Genomic DNA, 20,282 nt, shown 5'->3' on the forward strand with positions numbered 1-20,282 from the left:
CTGTGAAATCATTAAACAGCACTGTGCAGAGAACCTGAGCTGTGATTCTTTCTATTATTTGCATCTAACAGGGATGGCAGCGTGAAAACATGCAGATCAATTCGTTCTCCAGGCCTGGGTGCCTGGTTGCTCCCTTCCTCTCCCACCACAAAGCAGAGGTCGTGGAAGGAAGAAGGGAACAGGAAAAAAGAAAAAGACGGGGAGAGGGGAAGAAGGCACTAAACCCGCTTTACAACAAAAGCAATTAGGAGAGCCGGAAGGGAAGAGGAACCGGCACCCCCGGGAGGTGGAGGAATGCAGCACCACAACTTGCCCGGGGAAGGGCTGACCGGAGGCAGCGGCACCCCGGCCTCGCACCCACACCTCATCCAAAATCCCCCCGCCGCCTCACGCCGGGCTGTCACACGTCCCTGTCGCTCCTGGCCGTGTTCAGCCCGGGAGCGGCGACGGCCGGGGAGGTGGAGGAGGAGGAAGCAGAGGAAGACGCAAAAACGGCCCCACTTACCCAGAAAATGACATTGAAGCCGAAGATGAAATATTTGATGCAACAACTGACTTCAGGCCCCTTGTAGTGCTTTCCGGACATCCTCTGCGCTCATGAAGACGCTTTGCTCGCAGCCAGGGTGAGAACCAAAAGGGGGGGGGGGGGGGGGGGGGGGGGTGGTGAGGGAGAGGGAGAATGGAGAGGAATAAAAAACAAAAACAAAAAAGGAGGAAGACCAGGAGGAGGCGTCCGGGAAGACTGGAAGGAGGGTGGGGGGCAAGACTATGAGGAGGGGTCCGGGGGCGGCGCCGCGGGCAGAGCTCAGGGCCGGCTCCGCGCCGCGGGGAGATGCGGCAGGAGCGGCGCGGCGGCGGGTCGGCTCCGACTTGCCGGGCGCCGGGGATGGCCGGCGAGCAGCTCCCACCTCCTCCTCCTCCTCCTCTTCTCCCGCATGGAGGAGGCCCCGGCTGCTCGCGGCGGGAGGCAGGAGAGAGCGACAAGGAGCGGGGCGGCCGCCGGGAAAGGCACCGCCGGGGCAGGATCGGCCCGGGCAGAGGCCGACGCCGCGCGCCCCCTCAGCGCCAAGGGCCGCCGCTCGCACCCCGCCCCGCCCCGCAGCGTGATTGGCAGCGCCCCCCCGCCAATCCGCGAGAAGGCCGAGGGCGCTGCGGGCGGGGCGGGAGCGGCCCTGAGGCTCCGCCCGGCCCGGGCGTGCCAGGCTGAGGGACTCAATCCTTGCATCCCGCCATCCCTCCAGCGTTCCATCCCTCGATCCCTCCGCTCCAACTGCCCGGGGTGGCGCAGGCCAGGGAATGCGGAGACGGCGAGGACTGGCCCCGCCTGGCACGGAGAACACCGCTCCGCAGCGGGAGAGCTGCCAGGCGGGCAGCACCGGTTCTAGGCTGGCTGCGGTAACGAGGAGGAGCAAGACCGTAATCTCACCGTGGAGGTTGTTCTCAATGGGCGCCGTCAGATCGCGTCCCACATGATCTGGTATGCGCCACACGCGCAGAAACACATGAAGAACCATTTTACAATGATTGCTAGAGTTTATATTTTAACATCCCCTGAGTTTATATTGAACCTGACAGCTATAAAGTTATATGGCTTAGTTGTATTCACATGCTGTTTGGGATTGAGAGTGTACATGGTCTGGCATTAACAGCATAATTAATCGGTTTTCTTTGCTGTAGAATGTCGTCATTTCAATGGATCAAGCCTTCAAAGTTTCCTGGTCCAGCTCTAAGAGAGAGTCTGGAGGAGGCTCAGGGGTGACCTTATCACTCTCTACACCTCTACAGGAGGTTGGCCTCTTCTCCCACACAACCGGTGACAGGATGAGAGGAAATGGCCTCAAGCTGTGCCAGGGGAGGTTTAGGTTGGACATTAGGAGGCATTCCTTCACAAAAAGGGTTGTTAAACATTGGAATGGGCTGCCCAGGGAGGTGGTGGAGTTACAGCCCCTGGTGGTGTTTAAGGAATGACTGGATGTTGCATGTAGTGCCATGGTCTGGTTGACAAGGTCGGGATTGGTTAAAGTTGGACTCGATACTGGAGGTCTTTTCCAACCTAATTGATTCTGTGCTTATGTGATTCTGCAAGTACAACTCTTAATTCAATTCTTTATAATAAATTACACTTCCCATCTCTACAGGATTGCTAGATAACACACTTCAGAAGCATATACTGATAGAACTATGGAAGACAGTCTTGGTTCAAGATCACATCATATCAGTTATGGGGCCTTGTCGTGAGTCTTTTTTGAGAGCGAAGAGAAATATTTATCTGTCACATCTGGTAGACGTTGAGAAGAAATAGCATCTGCTGAAATGGATCCATGAAAATAAGCAATGTTTCTGGTAAATGAGAAATTAATGCAACACATCTATACACTTTAACTGTGACTAGTTTATCACATGAATGTTATCCCTGTGTCTATTGTTAACACTGTCTTTGCAAGACCATCCGTGGGAAGAGGGTAGAAAATGGTGACTAATTAGTAATGTACGTGGTCTGTACCAGTGGATAAAGGCACATCACCACTTACAGTAGGGTATGGTAATAATGTATATATTAAGGTACTGTTTTTACAAGTGGCTTCAAATATTTGTGACAGCTTGTACAAACGTTTATAATGTTACTGTCATAACACGCTCCTAATATCACGTGTTGGCACCCTTTAGCATTTTAATGCTTCACAGGCAGAAGCAAAATATTGTAGAATAATATTTATTATGCTAAATTCAGTAACAACATCAGATGTTTTACCTGTTAGTCCATTGATTCCCAACAACTCAAAAAGAAATCAACCTACATCATTTATAGCATCATATTACATGAGTTCACTTGCTTTCTCAATCAAGCATAGTATTATCATTGCCAAGTGTCTTTTTAAAGCCAAAAGCATTTCACATTGTCCCATCATCTGATCAGTTTAAGGATGTCCGCTTTTAAGAGTTAGATTGCTCACTTGAAGAGGGTATTGAACACACAACCCTGTTCTTTTTAATTCACTTTGTGTGTAATAAGCAAGCAGATAGCAAAGGCAGTAGAACAGCTTTGATGTAGGTAATTGATCTTCCTGAATGCCAGCTGTAGCAGAGCCTTCTGCACCTCCAGCAGCCTTTCTGCTTTGTAAACACATTTTGCCTCCTGTCCTAAACAAACAGGGATTAAAAAAATCCCTGTCCTTCAGCTTTGTGCCATCTCTTGTGGATTGCTTCTTACATGCTTTGGCCACCTAGGCCTGGAAGCTGAGCAAGATGACTGTGGCAGCACTTTAAATTCACTGTTAGTTACCAGTCAACACTGAATTCTACTGTGATGTTTTGGCACAAAAGCCTGAGGCGATACTAAGCAGGAGCAATATTACCTTTTCTTGCAGAAGGGCAAGACAGTTATTCAAATTCCATCAGTTCATAATTCATCTGACAAGGCACAGGAGTACTAATGGGCGCTATTTCAATGACAAAGCTGGTTCTAGCAGCACAGTGCTTCATAACACCAGGAATGCTTTGATTTGCTACTGACATTGAGAAAAAGTCCCATCTGTATGACTAAATCTACTTCCCATCTCTAAGATATAAATGGACTTCTTCTGACTAAAGACTGGCCAACTCTAATACTAATAAGTGTGGCATGTTTGAGAAGTTCATATCTTAAAAGAGGTATAGTTGTGGACTCTGAAATTCTTACTTCCCACCAAGTAAAGAGTCCTCATCCCAATTCCTCAAATCAATCATTCCTTAGATCCAGTACTGCTGTCTTTGTGTCAGCTCCTGTTTTTTGATCTATGAATTCTTTGACATTTCCAGGGAAAAGAAATGCAAACAGGAACGACTTGAGAAGAGAAATGGCAGAGCAGCACAGTGAAGGCTGTAGTTCCGTGAGTTATCCCATTGCCAATCTCACCTCGTGCCACATGCACAGAGATAAAGAGCTGTTGTCTAAGAAAAGCTCAGTGTCTGTGTCCATAAGTCTAGCTATTTCTTAGACACTCCATTTTAGTGGGAATTCATAGGACAGCAATCTTTTTCCATGGCGAAACCATAGAGCTTTCTGACAGACAAGATTTATAGAGTCACAGGTATTTTTCAATCAATTTCAATATTTTTCAATCTAAATAACATACTAGCTCATAATGCCACTTGTGTTCATTTTCTAGTTTTGTAACCATAAAACCACTTTGTTTTCTGCTTAGCATAAGTGTGAGCACTGATGAGGGGACATTGTTTAGGTTTAGAAGAAATTCTGAGATAAGACTTTCATAGGACTAAACTCAAGTAGTGATACAAGTTGTATTGGCCCTGGTGGAAGTGCATACTCTGTCCCAGATGTGACTTCAGCCTCCCTCAAGAATAACAAGTGCAAGTACTGGCTAATTACTGTTACGGGTAACACTGGTGAGTATTGAGCTGCTTTTTCATATGAAACTTAGCTCTCAATACTGGATAATAATATAATCTTGCAAGACCAACCCAGCATCATTATAATGTGATAACAACAACGTTGTTGTTAGGATGAGTCACAAAGCACGAAGCATGTCTATACATCTACAGGGTTAGAGGCCAGAAACTGATGCTAAGGCATACCAAATAACAACAAATAACCAGTTGCATTGTGTCTGATTTTACTTTCTCAAGACAATGTGTATCTGAGCCTTTATTTCTTTTTGCGTCAGGCACCTCGAGGTGCTGCCTGAGCTCCTTGTGAGAGGAAGGGGTGGGAGTGCTGGCACACTTCTGCCCACGGTCTGCAGGCAGGGGCAAAGGAACGGCCGGGTCTGCGGCTGCACCACGGTGCTGCTTGGGGCAAACATCCTGACACACAGCTCTGTTTCTTTAGTGGGTGCTGTGCCTCAGCAAGCCCCTGTTCTGGAGCTTTTTACAGAGCTCTTTCTTTATCCCCTGGCAAGTCTATAAAACAGTGAAACAGGAATAGTATGACATACCTGGTCCATAGCTCACTGTCACGCAGTGGCTGCAAGTGTGGTTCCAAGCACTCATACAACCAAACTGGCTCCAAAGGGCATTAAGTATGAGGTAGTTCTTACAACCGTTTCATGGACATGACAGTGACAGGGTTTAATGAGATAAAGCATATGCATTATTCTACAAAAAGATTTGCAGTCCTAAATTAGGGATGACTGCAATCAGTGTGGGTAGTCACCTCCCCTTCCATTACTGGTGCTACTGGACCATGGTCATTAATATGGATATAAACTTAGACTCCAGTAAGTGCCAAATTTATCTTTTTAACTTTGAATTGCTAAAAGCATTAGACAAACTCTGCAAATTTGGAAGCTGCTCACTTCCCAAACATGGACTATTGCTTGCTTATATCTGAAGGTTCAGGTATAATTTTTGATGATGCTCTGTCCAAAAGGACAACAGGTGTTTATCCTATAACAGAACACCATATGATCATTAGGTTTTTCAAGGCCTTCTGAGCTGCTTTCAGCCGTTCTTCATCATACAATACAGGACACACTCAACTCAGAGGTTTAACTTACAATGTTTGCTCTGTAATACCACTCAGGAGAGTGACTGTTTCCTCTGAGTGTGTTTTTAATGGTGATAAGATTTTCTGCAAATCCACCATTTTAAGTAATCTTTGAGAATGTTTCCCTTCCAGGGTTTCCTTTACTTAGGCCATAACCACCTGAGCTTCTCCTATCCTCCCATCTTCTCCTGTGATGATTTTTGTTTCTCCTGGGAGCCTGGATCAGAGTTTACCGCAAGAACAATCCCTCAGGAATCATTCTGGCACCTTTTTCCAGAAACATTTGTAAACCTGTCAGAAGGTCAGGGAGTGCAAGCAGGTGGTGGGATGAGAGTGCACAACTGTAAATCTGGCTGTTGTAGGCTTTAAGTTGCAGCCAGAGTGGTAGGAGGGGAGGCTAGCAGAGCAATTCATCTCAGAGCCCAGCTTTCAGAAGTTTTCCACCATGGCCTGGCCAATAATTGAGCTAAAAGGCACTGGAGTACCTGTTTGGCTAGCTTGGTCAGGAGTTCAGCCCCCAGACCTCCGTGCAGGCAGGGACTTAAATTGTCTTGCTGAGAACAGAGTAGAAAAAGCCAGCTGTGCAAAAAGCTCTCATTTCCAATCCAAGGAACATTTTTTTCATTGCTTTTTGATTCAAATGGCTATAGAGATGCTGTGATCTGAAGGGACTTTATGTCCTTGCCTTCACAGCAGAGCTGATCCAAAACCCTCTGGGGAGAGCAACGAGGTGCACAAGGGAGTCAGCACCTGCTGGAGGAGGGCCCAGATATGCAGTGCAGCCTGGCTGCAGGGAGCCACCTCCTACCCTCTGTCAGGAACAGGCTTGCTTATCTGAGCCATGGAAAGAGAAGTGACAAAAATGCTGTCATATCTGCTGTGACACTGGTGTCTCCTGTCTGTCAGACTACACAACAGGGTGCATCAAGGGCCTCTAACAGTTTATTAGGACTGTGCAAGTGAGCTGATAATCCCAAAGGAAGGTTGGTGATACATTTAAGCTGATTTCCTGACAAGACAATTTTCTGTCTGTTTCTTCATACCCACCTTCTCTATTCATATCCAGTGACAGCTACCACATAGCTGGATAAAGATACCAGTTTCCTTTACCTTTACACTTCTGATTTCTCAGATGTTATGCAGAGCTGCCACAGCAAACATAGCACTTGTAATAGCACCAGTGAACAGGTGTTTTACAGCAGTATTCTGTATAGCTTATATCAGTGGACCTGCTTAGGAACAAGGTAAATAAAATAAGTTTATTTAAACATTACCAAAAGGCATAAAAGAGCAGTAATAGAGTGATTACAAACCATGGCTTTTTGCTTCCCACAGTGTCAAAGGAGGAATACACAATGCCTGTGATAATGCTACATCTTTGACATTCTGTGCTCATCAACAACATTCTGCTTGTGACGGGATCAAGTAGGACTTTGTTTCTGCACGACTTCCAAACGTGAGGTTGCACTTCATAAATAATCTACACATGTTACCCTTCAGGCACCTGCAAAAAGGAAGCACTTCAAAAAATTTACAATTTACTTGTTTGCAAGTCCACTAAATGGAAATTTCCAAGCCTTTCTTACTTTCTCCTGTTGCATTAACAAAACCAGAAACCTTCCTGCAGATGAGAACAGAGTAGCCACTAATATTCTTGTTGGACTGAACAATTACTTTTGAAGTCTGTTTATTCAGAGGCTCATCATTTGCTGTATGCCTCACTACCTGTATTTCTCTGTGAGTCTTGATGGGTGGAGTTCATTTTAATTTCCTGCTCTTCTACCACACTAGTTATACCATCAGCTTTTTTCTTTTTTTTTGCTGTCATAGTGCTTTAAAAAAATTGAACTGTGAGAGACTGCTACTTAAAAAAAGAAAAGAAAACCCACCCCAGAACTATTTCTAGATTCATCTCCATCTTACTATTTCATGTATCACCATCTTTAGGCACAACTTCAGACTCCCACAAAGCTGTTAAAGTGCCCTAAGATTTCCAGGTTTGATATTTTAGATTATACTACCTTGGAAGCAGGGACAATGATTCCTCCTTGTTCCTGAAAACAGCAAGCATAAAATGCCAGTGCTGTGACAGCAAAACAGCTAAAATAATTTTAATTTAAAAACATACCTCTCTCTTGTTTTGAACTCAGGATACAAATACATCTATAGACACACAATGTGAACCCAGTAAATACAAGTAACAGAGCTGAAAATGTGAAGAGACTGATAAGGAAAAAAAAAAAAAAGTGGTATCTTCAAGAAACAGATTCCTTGCCTATTCCTCTTGTCTGGTTTCAGGCAGGAAAAATCTCCCTTTTGAAGCAGACCTTCTTGCTCTGTATAATATATCAGTCTGCAATCTCTGCAATCTGCAAATGTCAGGAAAGTTGACATTTTTCATCCAGAGGTATTAATTTTTTGAAGATATTGACTGTGGGCAAAAGAATTTTTCTTAAAGGAAAGACATTGCTGCCCCAAATCACAGTGACATGTATGTCAGTGTCTAAAAGTTTTGCAGATTTCACATCACCAAATTCACCAGATCAAAGTACGTGGCTGTGACTATCCAGGACACTAGGATGCTGCATTCCAGTCTGAGTGATGAACTATTAAATGTGTCCCACTTATGCATACACCTACAAAGTAAGACTCAGTGAAAATTGTATTATACATGGAATGGAAAAAAAACCAAGAACAGAACTAGGGAGCTTTTCCTTTTTGTCTTGCAAAAAGAGCTATAATTTTCTTAGATATTACCACAGCTCTTTCAGTACGTTTCAAAAGTTGGAATTATTCTTCATGAAGGTAAATCTGCTAAAAGCATCAGCTGTTTAAAAATTTTAAGCTATAAAGTGGGCAGGCAGAGAGCTTACAACAGGTTCATTGTTCTGGGCTGAGCACAGTCACTGAGCTGGGAACAAAACTGAGAGCTGGACAAAAAGGAGGTCCAGCCATCTAGTGGTAAATTACCCCGCTGTGCAGCCTGCTGGTGTCTGCCTTCCAGAGGGTGTGCTCCACACAGGGAGAAAGGGACATTGCCCGGGTTTTGATAGGTTCAGGACTCAGCAGCAGTGAGACATTTAGGGAGCAAGCCAAGGTGCATAGGACCCTGCAGCCAAACTGTGAGAAAGGGTGGCAGGAGCAGGGACCATATCAAACACAAGGGCAGCTTTGGCTTGGTGGATGAGGAAGAGCCTGCACTCAGTCAGTTCTGCACCATAAAGAACACCTGTTTACAGGTGCCTGCTCACAGTGCTTGTTCTCTTCCAGAATACATCTTTGTCCTAACAAGCTACACTTGCTACCCTGCCTGCATCTGTACAGCAGCAGTCAGAGAAAAACTTGGCCAGTTTTCCATAATCCCGTAGAAGAGAACAGCATGTCCAGTGGATATGCACAACCAAATGGTGCAATGCACTCACGTCCCACTTCACACAAAGAAAAGAAAGGTTTAAGCCAAATTGTCACATCTGAAACAAGGATGACGCAATCAAACAGCTACACAAAGAAAGCCATATGCTGAGTCCAAGCTGGAATGAAACACCCATAAATTTCTTGAGAGTGAAATGTTTTATACCTTCTATGTGGTTACAAAGTAATAGAAAAAGCTTAATCTTGGCAAAGCCAGAAGAGACATCAAAACAGTAAACCATTAAATATTTGAAGGAAAGTTTAAAAACCAAACTATTTGTATGCCTGAATACCTCTCAGAATTCAGCCCATTATGCCAAAGCTCTCATTCCAAAAGTGATCTCGATGCTTAGAAGACCAAGTCTCCTTGAAAGCAGTCAGACACAAGTCCTACAGGGCCTAGTTTGCAACTTGCCTGGGCACTAAAAAGAGGTACCCAGTGGCATGGTGTAAGCAGTCTGGGCACTAAATGACCTTTGGTGAAATCATTTGAGTAAGCTAATTTGACTGCTACTCAACACTTTTGAAATATCAAGTTTTGTCCAAAGCACAACCCTTTCTTGGTTTACAGACATATGAAGCTGCATTGCAGCTTGTACTCAGCTTCCAAACACTGGCCAAAGTGCAATCATGGTTATACCAGGCATAGCCAGGTGCATATGGAATAATTCTGTGAAACTCCAAATAGTTAACTTTGTGCTGTGAGAATTTTTACAACTGAAAGCAAAGCTTTGTTCCAAGTAGTTACTGCAGCATGAACTGATTTCAGCAGAAACATTTGTTCTTTATCAGAAAACACAGTACTGGAGGGAGCACAGAGGAGAATGCTTCCCTTGAGGTAGGGGATAGCCAAAGTCATCTCAGTGATACTCGCTGACAGCCACTAGTGTAGAAAAGAAATACAGCTGTGTCTTCCTTGAGTGGTATCAGCTACTATATCTCAAACCCTCACTTCTCTTTGTGAAACGTTTCTGTTACTCACAGTGGATAACTCAAAAAAGCAGGGGGGAAACACCTGGTTGCTACTTTGGAGTGGTGTCTGCCATTGATTTTCCAATGTAACATTAGAAAATACAGATGCAAATTCCTCACACATGTTTTGTCAAAGTTCTGTTCTAAGGAGTATTTGGCCATGGAAAGGGTGAATCTCTCAATGAGAAATTATGCTCAGTTTTCATTTGGTCTTTACCAAACGTGCTCTCTTACCTGGCTTACAGGAGAAATTAACTGCCTGGTGCCTGAAACATTGTGTTCCCCAGTGTGATGCCTCATGCCATTTGGTTTTACCCCTGTCATTTCACTAATGGATCACACCTGATATTTGCATTGAATCCTCCACCACAACACTTTCAGAGCTGTCTGAAACCACAGACTTCAGAAAGAAAACTAGGATAAAAGTTGTGCTTCTCACTTCTCTGTTTTACCCACTGGGAAACTGAAGCAACAGGTAAGGTGTAATGGACTTTCTTAAAGCATCTCAGTAAATCAGTGGCCAAGTTTGCTGCCTGTTCCTGTACTCAGCAGTAAATAGGCTAGGGCACAACACTGGATATGAGCATCCTGCTCCAAAATCTGTCAGTCTGCTATTCCTTTCTTTTCCTGGTGAACAAGACCTCATCTCTGGGATGGAGTAGTACCCAAATTTGCATTCCTTTGCCATATGTTTTGGAGATTCATTGAAACAGGGTTACTTTTTAAAGACTTGAAAATGGAATTTAAAAGCTGCTGACTTAAGAAAACGGGGGCAAGAAGGAGAGCAACAGAAAAGGGATCAATGTTTTTGGGCAGAAAACATGGAAACAGCACCTCCTTCAATTTGTAAAACACCCACTGGGGTCAGGGTGGGGTGGTTTCGCAATGAGTACAAATGTACACAATGCTGTAGACGTTTGGGGCTGTCTGCACTCAGGGCACCACTGCTGTCTCACTTTCCACAACTCTGCAGGTCGCCTGCTGCGCTCTGCAAACACACTCTTCTCCTGTGGTTATTTTTGAAGCAGCTCCTTAAAACAGATGTCCTCATATGTGTCTTTTCCCTGCTACACAAATAACACTTTGCCTCATGTTCCTGCCATTCTTTTGAACTAAATTAGGAAAAGAAAAAACAATGGGGGAAAGAAGGATATCCTTCCCCATTGGTGATTTCTGTTGTAACTTTCATGGCACTGTCACTCTGGGGCACATGAGTTGCCTTTGTGCCCTTTACAGAGCAACCAACAAAGGTTTTTTCTTTCTGGCTTTCTCGCTTGCCCTTCCAAGGATTCTTCCCTCTTTAGGCCCTTTCCAACTCTCTCCCTCTTCTCCTTCTCTGACTTCTGGATGGACTGCAAACACCACAGGTCTCATAAAAACTTCCTCTTGAGTAATACTTCCAAGGAAGGATCCACATGTACCAGTTACACTTTGTCCTCCTTGCGTAGTCTTCCTGCAGCTACCAGTATCATTGTCTGGCACCCAGGCATGCCTGCTTTAGGCGTCCCAAACTTTTCCCTTGGAAGGACTCATTCTTCTTAAATACTTTGTTCTTGACTTCTCTTGGTGATACTTACATTGGTATTGTTCCTAAAGAAGCAAATGAAATGTGTGCAGAATGGACTAGATAGAGATGCAATGATTAAAGGAGGTGCTAAGTTGTGGAAAAACATACGAAGTAAATATTGATAGAATATTTGGCCTAAATGTGATCATCTGGTACCTTTTGTGCACACAGGCACTGATTCTGCCAGCTTTGCTCACTGAGTAGGCAGGAAGTATCCTTAGGGGTTTAAAGGGAACTGATCAGTAAGGTACTTTGCATGAGTGGAGGAAGTAAGCATAAGGCAGTAGAGATAGAAGCAGAGGCATTAGGTAAGTCTATGAACTTTGAGCCCACACGTGAAATCCCAGCTCTGAGAAAATCAGTAAGATTGGGGATTTTGGCTGGGGGTGGAGGGGTTTACCATAGAGCTTATTGGGCAATGTTTCTACCAAAGTGCAAAACTAAACTAATTTGCAGAGCCAAGGTCTTAGAACAAGAGAAGAATATTTCCCCCCGTATCCAAGGTCCTATGTAAAATCAGCAATGACACCCCTGGAAGCTAAACCAAGAAATCATAGTTTAGAAAATGCAACTTCTCAGAGACAGCCCTGGTGGTATAATAGCATTCCTGAATAACTGTTGTAACGTTGTTGTAACAACAATGGCCTCCGGAATGCCAAACAAGGTTTCAGGAATTGTTAATCCCTGCTCAGTTTCATTTGCTTCTTCCTAGGGGACTGCAAAATGATCAGGCTGTCCATTTCTACTCCTCCTCTTTGCCTGATGTCTGAGAGCAAGGTCCTACAATCTTCAGTGTCTGCAGAAGCCTTGTTACTGGTGGCACAGAGATTATAAACAGGCCATTGTGTAGGGACAGGGTTTAAATTGGACTCATAAGGTTCAGAACTTGTCTTTTCAGTTTGTGAGGTTTTTCTTTATTGTTTTTTTCCCAGTCGTGTAGTCTCTCTCTTAACAGCTACGCTCCCCCTAATTCTAGAAAAGGAAAACAGCCTTCTCCAATTCAGTGCTGTCTAAGAGGAGATGTAAAGGCGCTTGACACACAGACAGGCCTTGCACACCCTGTGGAGGCTTTTTAGCCTTAAGTTACATCTCCCAGCATGACTTGGCCAACAGAAGAAACTGAAAATGGGAAGTGTTGCCTGCTAGGCACAGCTCTGTGCTATGCTGTGAACTATGATACCTTTGCTGCTTTAGAACAGAAAATGGATCACAGTTGTGATTTCAGGAGGAGGCCATTGGCCCAATTGCTCAATAGTGAGAAAGGGAAAACTTTAGCTGCCGTTCTGCCAAAAAAAAAAAAAAATCAAAGCCCCGCATGATGTGAGTCTGAAGATACACACTGAAGTTACATATGCTATGCGGTTCCAGATGAGTGAGCATGTTAAAAAAACCACACCCAAACACAAAATCAAAATAAAACAACTTAATTAGAGACGGTAAAGTAAAATCAGACATCCTCAGCCCCACAAACCAGCTATGCTGGGGAACACAGAGGCTCCAGCCTCCTTATGTCGGCACATGGAGTTCACTGGCAGGGATACAAACAGGGCTACACAGACCTAGAAGGACACACTGACAAAGGCTCAGGTCATGCAACAAGAACATGGGTGGATAATGATAGAAGATGGGCAACAGTTTTAAACTAAAGGAAGAGGGATTTAAATTAGACATGAGGAAGAAGTTTTTTACTGAGAGGGTGCTGAGGTACTGGAACATGCTGCCCAGAGCAGCTGTGGATGCCCCCTTCCTGGGAGGCCCCATTCGCAGCCAGGCTGGATGGGGCCCTGGGCACCCAGATGTGGTGGGTGACATCCCTGCTCACAGACCAAGGAACACTCAGTCTAGCTGCAGTACAGCATCCTCCATCATAAACATGAAGCTCTCAGCATGAAAGTGAGAGAGCAAAGAAAGAGAAGGTAGCAAAGGCCTCATGGTGTCCTTTCCCACTGCAAGGGGCAGGGGCTTAAAATGCCCCACATACCTGTTTCAGGTACAACTCAGAACAAGCATTTCACTGGCAGCACAAAATAGGAGAGGGGAGGACATTCTCTTTAGAGGAACAGCTTGAGGGTGGTGGACAGTAGGATAGGACACCTGCTGTTGCTGGCTCTCCACCAGCCCTAGAACATGAATTCCCGTCACCACCAGGATAACACCTATCCCTCCCTCCCCCCACACACAGTGCAGACTTCACCTCTCTCATACAGCCATGCTGGCAGGTGGGAAGACAGGCCAGGAAAACTCATCCAGGGTGAACACGGCACCATGCCTCTGGCAATAGGAAGAGCTTGCTGCAGGTCACACCTCTCTTCACAGTGCCACAAAAGCCTGAGCCACCTCCTCCAGATACCTTCTGTCCCCTACTGTCACCAGCTGAGAGAAAAAAAGACTAGTTCTGTTTTAGTTAATTTTAAAGCAGTGAAAGCTGATTATTGCTTAGTAAGCCTCATCCATGCCTGCTCTCTAAATACAAAGGGAAAAATACATTTTCCTTTATATAGCAAAGAAGAGTAGACTAAGACAAGAATTTCTTCAGAAGCTACAAATTAGAGGACTTGATGAGAGCTGTCCAGTTTGATCCTCTTTCTTTCTAATTACCATTGCAACCAGGAGTTGAAATTCTTCTGGATGAAAGCTTTCAGCAGAGCATGGTCAGCTCTGTGCTATCAACACCCTCATCCTGCCGGCTCACTCACACTTTGAAAAAAATATTCCTGCATCTCAGAAGCAGTAAATTTCAAAAGCAGCAAATTTCACAAGCAGCAGCCAATGAAAAATCACGGAAACTTAGGTGCCTATGACAGCTGGAACAAAGGTTTAGCAATACCTGTCACACTGTCTGCATCAAACCACAGGCAACAGATGTACTTTGACACCAAATCCTCTTCCTTCACATTTAGGTGTATTAACTGTTTGAGTAAGGGTTTCCTCCCACATACCGATTTTCCATGGCCCTTAATGCATGGCATTCTGCCACCCAGAGTGTAAAATGCAGTCACCTTTTTCTTCAGGTCACAGAACAACTCCAGCCGTGCTTGAAGCTAAGCAGTCTCCCAGCTGCCACCACTCGAGTGTCATAGCAGTTGAAAGTGATTTAAAGGCAGCAGATAGCAAAGTCACATCAAGCAAAACTGATCCATTTCTCCTGCAAAACTTACACATGGAAAGGCAAGGGCAGGCAATAACAGTCCACAGATCTTCTAAAAGAATTTGTTGCAAGGTGCAGAGCTGCACCACAGTGAAAGCAATGCTACGTTGCCCACATGCCCTGGAGACAGGGGAAGGTAGCAGCTTCATCTGCAACCATTAACTGTCTTGGCCCTCTGGCAACAGAGTCAGAGAAAAAAGAGTAAGATCTGCACTCTTTCTGCACTCTCATTCCCCTTCTTTCTGCAGATGCAAATACACAAATTTTCAGACCACTTTTATGCCTTCCCATGCTTCATCGCAGCAAATATTTGCAGGAGACATACTTCTTTTTGAGCCATCTCCTCCTTAGATCTAGATTCTCCCTTCACCTCTTCTGCTTTGCAGTCTTTGCTTTTCTATTTGTATGGTTTGCAGGAAGGATAAAGGTGTTTCTCTCCTTACCCTCCCTGCAGGGGTGAAACCTGACAGGTTTAACCTAAAGCCATCACTTCTCTATTGCTGCCATTGTAACAAACCCACTCTTCTCTCTCAGGGTTTTCATCACAGATGCTTGCCAGATAAATCTGGCCTACCTGTGCAGGGGTGAATGACACTCTTAAAATACCTGAATCCCTTAGAATTTAACCTACAGTACAATTTTTAACTAACAAAATGGCACATGCACATGCTCATAGGTCTAAAATACCTAACTGAAAAAGCTTATATTAATTCTGCAAGGCTTAAAATCAATTTCAGATACAGACTGAACAGAGTTAACCAACAGTTCCATGGATCCAGCTGTCTCATTGTAGGGGCAGACACCTTTTCTAATACAGCCAAGATCTATATGGCTAACACTTTGATAAGCATCACCCAGACTGGTCTGGAAAGGGGGTTGCAGTTGTTTGGTTTGTTGCAAAGAGCCACAGAGAGTTTCTTGTAGGCCTGCGAACCAAAGCAGGGAGTTTGATGAGAACGAACAATGAGCATCTGGGGCTTGATGACATACACTGACAGCAGAAAAACTGCAGATGGGTGCCATCAGCAGTAACAAGAGGTTAAAAATGTTCATAAGTTTGAAAGTGCTTTTCTTCACAAGTAGTCATATGCTGGAGCAGTACTAGTCTGGTCCTCTACAGATACCAGCATCTTCCAATCATCTCCAGTGCAGCTGCTTTATCGCTGTTAGCAGAGCCCACAGAATTGTTTACAGAGGAGCAGACTGGTCAGGTTATCTGGCAGCCTTAAAGCTGCCTCTTTCTGACAAATACCACACGTTGTGCTCTAGGAAGGGGCTAGCCCTTACTTGGAACAGTAAAACAAGCCTAGTGGTAAATAAATCTAAAGTCAGATCCAATGAATATATCCAAAGGGAAGCCTCCCAGTGTCAGGCAGATAGGCGAGTTTGAAACCTGAACTTTGACAAAATAATAATTGACAGAGCTGGCAGAGCTGGAGGAGTCACAGGCACTTTAAAAGTGGGCTTTGTCTTTGGGTGTGAGAAAAGGAGTGATCTTGGTTTATATCATCCAAGGCAAGATAAATAATGCAAGGTAGGTGAGTGAGCAAGCCAGCTTTATTTTTAACAAGAACTAACAGGATGAAACAACTGATTGGCATCATGCAGTGAGTGCTTAGATCAGTGTGACTCATACTGAAAGGACAAACAGTCCCTGACAGGATGTGAACTATCACATACAAATAACATCTTCTTTTTCCCCAACCAAATGTGTGTCCATAAAGCCAGAGAACAGGAAGCACATCTTTCCCCCTGGCGCAAACCCACCTGTTAACTAAACATCTGTCATTATGCAATTTTTTCATGGAGCCATTTTCTATGATAGATACATATTTGCAAAAGGACATCTGGTGGCAGATACCACAAATGATTGATTGGGGCAGAAAACACTTTTGTCTTACGATTTCATAAGATAAAAGTCCCTTTTCCATTGGCTTTCCATGTGCACGATTGAGTTTTAACCTGACTGGTTACAAGAAGAAAGTAAGTTCATCCATTCACAGTGAACTCACATGTAAATAGTATTTCATATATATTCCCACAGTCCCTTGGCAGCGATGGCAGCCTCCACTGCAAGAGTCCCTAATCACATCTAAGGAAAATTATAAAGTCACACTTTGAGCACCATCCTTGAAGTTAATGAAAATTTGTTTACACCCCTAGTGACATCTGGCAGCAAAGGAATTGCTCAGATTGCTTTAAGAAGATGTTCTGCACTGAGTCAAAAAGCCAAAGCCCTAATTACAGTCCCAGAAACCTGAGGATCAGCAGCCAAGTTCTTTCCCTTACTGTCAGCTCAGAGGCTGGCACAGCAGGTTCAGCAAGAAGCACACTGAGCACCAGTAGTGCCTGCAGAACTGCCTCAATCTTACCTCAATGCTCAGAGAGATGCCCTGTTCCACTTTGAACCTTGATTAAAGCTGCCCAGGCTGAGCTGTCAGCATGACTCAGCAGCAGCACCGATACCCAATTTTCACACTGAGCTTCTCAACCTTGTGCACAGTTTGCAGCTGCATTAGAGGTCTCTTCAGAAACTTTATCTAAGATAAAGGAACCAAACACAGCCTATGCATTACATCAGGGCCCGTAACAAATACAGCTACCTCAATTAAATCTGAAGACTGAAATAAAATGCAAACTTGATGTATCTATAAACCTTACAATCTCCTCGCCCTCTTTATATTTTCCAAGGAAAGTAGGTTATGGCTGGAATTCTCTGTTATTTGAGCTTATCTTCTATCAGTTCTTGAAAGATTTGTATTCCCTTACTCTTGGACTGTAGAAAATGTATCTTTGAGAAGTTATTATGTGGACTGGCTGGTATTTTTGTAAGCTTAAGAAATAAGAATTTTTTAATTAATAAATTACAGTAGAGAAGCATGAAAGTTAATTTTATGGGGGTAAGATGAGGGATATTCATTAACCTTCCTTTACTGCTAAAACTTGTGTACGAATAACACACGATTAGTTTTAGAAGTATTTTTATCTTCAACTAAATTTGTCTAGAAAGGAGTTAAGTTTTTTGGGAGGCAACACGATACATCAAATCTGATAAGACATTTCTTTGGCAGAGAAAAATCAACAGTTCTACACAGAACAGTTGTAGCAATTACATCAAGGTCAGGGTTTTACTCCTTTGCAGACACAGACTCTCTCAACATGGAAACTGTGAAATTCAGAAATTTAGAAACCTGAATTTCAGGCTCCAGTAACAGGTCAAATTCCCTAAAAAAAAATTTAATACCTATGAGAGCAAGGGTTTTATACATATTAGTATTTATCAGTAACAGTTCCTTCCTTTTTGCAAGCTTCATCATGAATTAATTATTCTAGAATAACCAAAGGAAGCAAAAAAAACCACAAAAACCTTCCTCTCAAGCAGACCCAAGTTTTGCTCTTGTCATTTCATACTTCTGCTACATTTCCAGGTCAGCCATCCTGTCATCCAGGATAGACAGGATCTTAATTGGGACATAAAGAACAAGCAGAATAGAAAATAAAGGAAAAATAATCAGGACCTTCTCAAAACATCTCTCTCACTTCAGCCTTTCTTCAAACGGCACGAAGTAGGATCTGGCTGACAGCATTTATTCCCTTGAAGGTCAGCTTTAAAAGAAAGAGCTATGGTAGCTACCTCAAAAGACTGTGAAGCTTTTTTTTTTCAGTGGAGGAGGGAGCCTGCACTCTGGACAAAGGCAACGCGAAGAGACAGGCGGGTGCTCACCCAGGGAGATGCTCCCATGGAAATACAGCTCATGCCCCACAGCTGGGGTCCCGCTGCTCGGCCTGCTGTGGGTCCTGATCTGCAGAGCCCAGAGAGAGGGGAACGCATAAAGCTCCCTCACCATGACAGAAAGATGGGTTTCTATGATGAATCACCTCTCTCTCACGGCCTCTTCTATTTGACAGTGTTGAGCCAGCGAATGCTGACTTCCCGTGGCAAAATGCCTGAGGGAGGAGATTAGGCTGTCTTTGTTTATGGCTGTTTCATTTTTTAGGTCATGAGGTTCCTGAAGTCATCATGAGGCTGTTTGAAAACAGCACCACACGAGGCCAGGGCACGGCAGAGAAGGTTCCTTTGCAAATATGCACCATTTGCATTTGGTTACTTTGAACTGAAAGAGGACTTACAGCATCAGCAAAGTGAAAATCACACTACCTACAGACAGCTCTGCCAAGTGACATCTGGACTTAGTGATTTAACTATTATCAGGGTGCTTGCATTTGAAACAACCCTGGTCCTCTTGATATGGTGAGGCAGACTTGGAGGAGCACATAGTACTACTTTGGAAAAGTTGTGCTAATTATCAGGAGTTGCTCTTTTTTCAAAAATTTGAAATCAGATTTTCTGCTTCTGTAATTCCATTCTTTTTATGGCATTTATGGCTAAATTGCAAGACTTTTATTTACATACTGTAACTGTATGGTTTGCGTGGCCCTAGGTGGAAGATATTAAGTCATTAACCGGGCTTCCAGTACTAAACAACTGAAACCCACAAAAAAAAATGCAAACTAAACTGCAAACAGGACTGGCAGAGAGCACAGTTTAAAAAAAAATAATCTAAAGCAAAAGTATCTCCACCCCCTTTTGTTAAGTGGTAGTTCTGACATGTCTGCCACCAGACTGAATTGAAAGGGGCGGCTCAATCTGAGTTTTTTGTGGGAAGCTACAATGACAGAAATGGAAGTGCTTTATCACAATGCATCACTATGCTGGAAATTCAACTGCTGTGTCAACTTCAAAAAACACTATTATAAATTCATTCAGAAAGGGACTCACCAAATTAATGGAGGCAGATCAATCAGGAGCTATTAAACATGGCAGTCTTAGGTGCACATTTTTTGCCAAAAGTGGACAAGGTGTCCCAAAGGAAAAATCACACTATGGATCTTTCATTCCTTAAGCTATTTCCTAATCATCTGTCACTGGTCACTGTTGGAAACAGAACACAAAGTTCAGTCAATATTTTAACCAAGTCAGTAGGACGGACACCTTTGCTGTCAGCCTCAAGTTTAAAATAAGTGTGGTTGAAAATACAGTATGTGCCAAAGGAAGGCAAACAGCAGAGCTCCTGGCTCCCAAGTGAGCCAGAAAAGTAATTTTCTGCATGGAATGCTCCAAGTAATAAAGTATCTTTAAAGCTTTACTGGCAGTAATGAAACTCCTGCATTTGGGGGAAATTTTGGGTTTTTAAACTGCCTTCAGAGAATAAACAGGTCCTGGATTTTACCACATGGAGAAAAGGAAAGCATATCCCCTTTTAGTGACATTTTAGTGTACAGAACACAAGTTCCTGTCAGCCCAGCTCAGTTTTACAGTTACTTATAATTCATTTTTCCTACTTGTACCACAACTCATAGTAATAGATAAGAATTAACAAATATGTCACATTTTTGTCCTCCTACACTGAAGGGAGAACAACACATCAAACTGCATGCTGAAAACAGCTATCAGCAGTTTCAAAAACATCCACCATGGTTTATGAGTTACCTTTCTAATCCAGGCAGCTACAGAGAACTGCTCTAACGATGGCATTTCCAGTTTTGGACTGTGACAAGGCACAAGAACATTTTCTGCAACAGTTATTTTCCTCTTGAACATCTCATGCTACTAGATAAAAGAAATAAGCTCTCTCAACGGCTCACTGCAAAAGCCAGCCCATGCCACGTCCCCCTGCAGCACAAGTCTATTGATTTTT

At 43.7% G+C, this 20,282-nt stretch overlaps 1 protein-coding gene and 1 long non-coding RNA gene across 4 annotated transcripts in view; one reads left to right on the forward strand and one right to left on the reverse strand.

The window, feature by feature from the left end:
* Positions 1-946, reverse strand: part of TSPAN5 (tetraspanin 5) — an 85,236-nt gene extending 84,290 nt beyond the window's left edge. For both annotated transcript variants that reach the window (XM_032110155.1, XM_032110154.1), the window contains exon 1: positions 506-946. In XM_032110155.1, the coding sequence (XP_031966046.1) occupies positions 506-586 (81 nt within the window). In that variant the 5' untranslated portion in view covers positions 587-946. The remainder of the gene's footprint in view (positions 1-505) is intronic.
* On the forward strand, positions 536-7,752 carry LOC116444604. Of its 2 annotated transcripts, XR_004240400.1 has the most exons (4): positions 536-623; positions 2,139-2,343; positions 3,799-3,869; positions 6,821-7,752. It is a non-coding gene; the product is annotated as an uncharacterized LOC116444604 (long non-coding RNA). The 2 variants fall into 2 exon arrangements; XR_004240399.1 differs by lacking the exon at positions 6,821-7,752 and having other exon boundaries at positions 3,799-4,188.
* Positions 7,753-20,282: the final 12,530 nt, after the last annotated feature.

This window comes from Corvus moneduloides, chromosome 5, assembly GCF_009650955.1.
Source record: "Corvus moneduloides isolate bCorMon1 chromosome 5, bCorMon1.pri, whole genome shotgun sequence".
NCBI classification, from domain to species: Eukaryota; Metazoa; Chordata; class Aves; order Passeriformes; family Corvidae; genus Corvus; species Corvus moneduloides.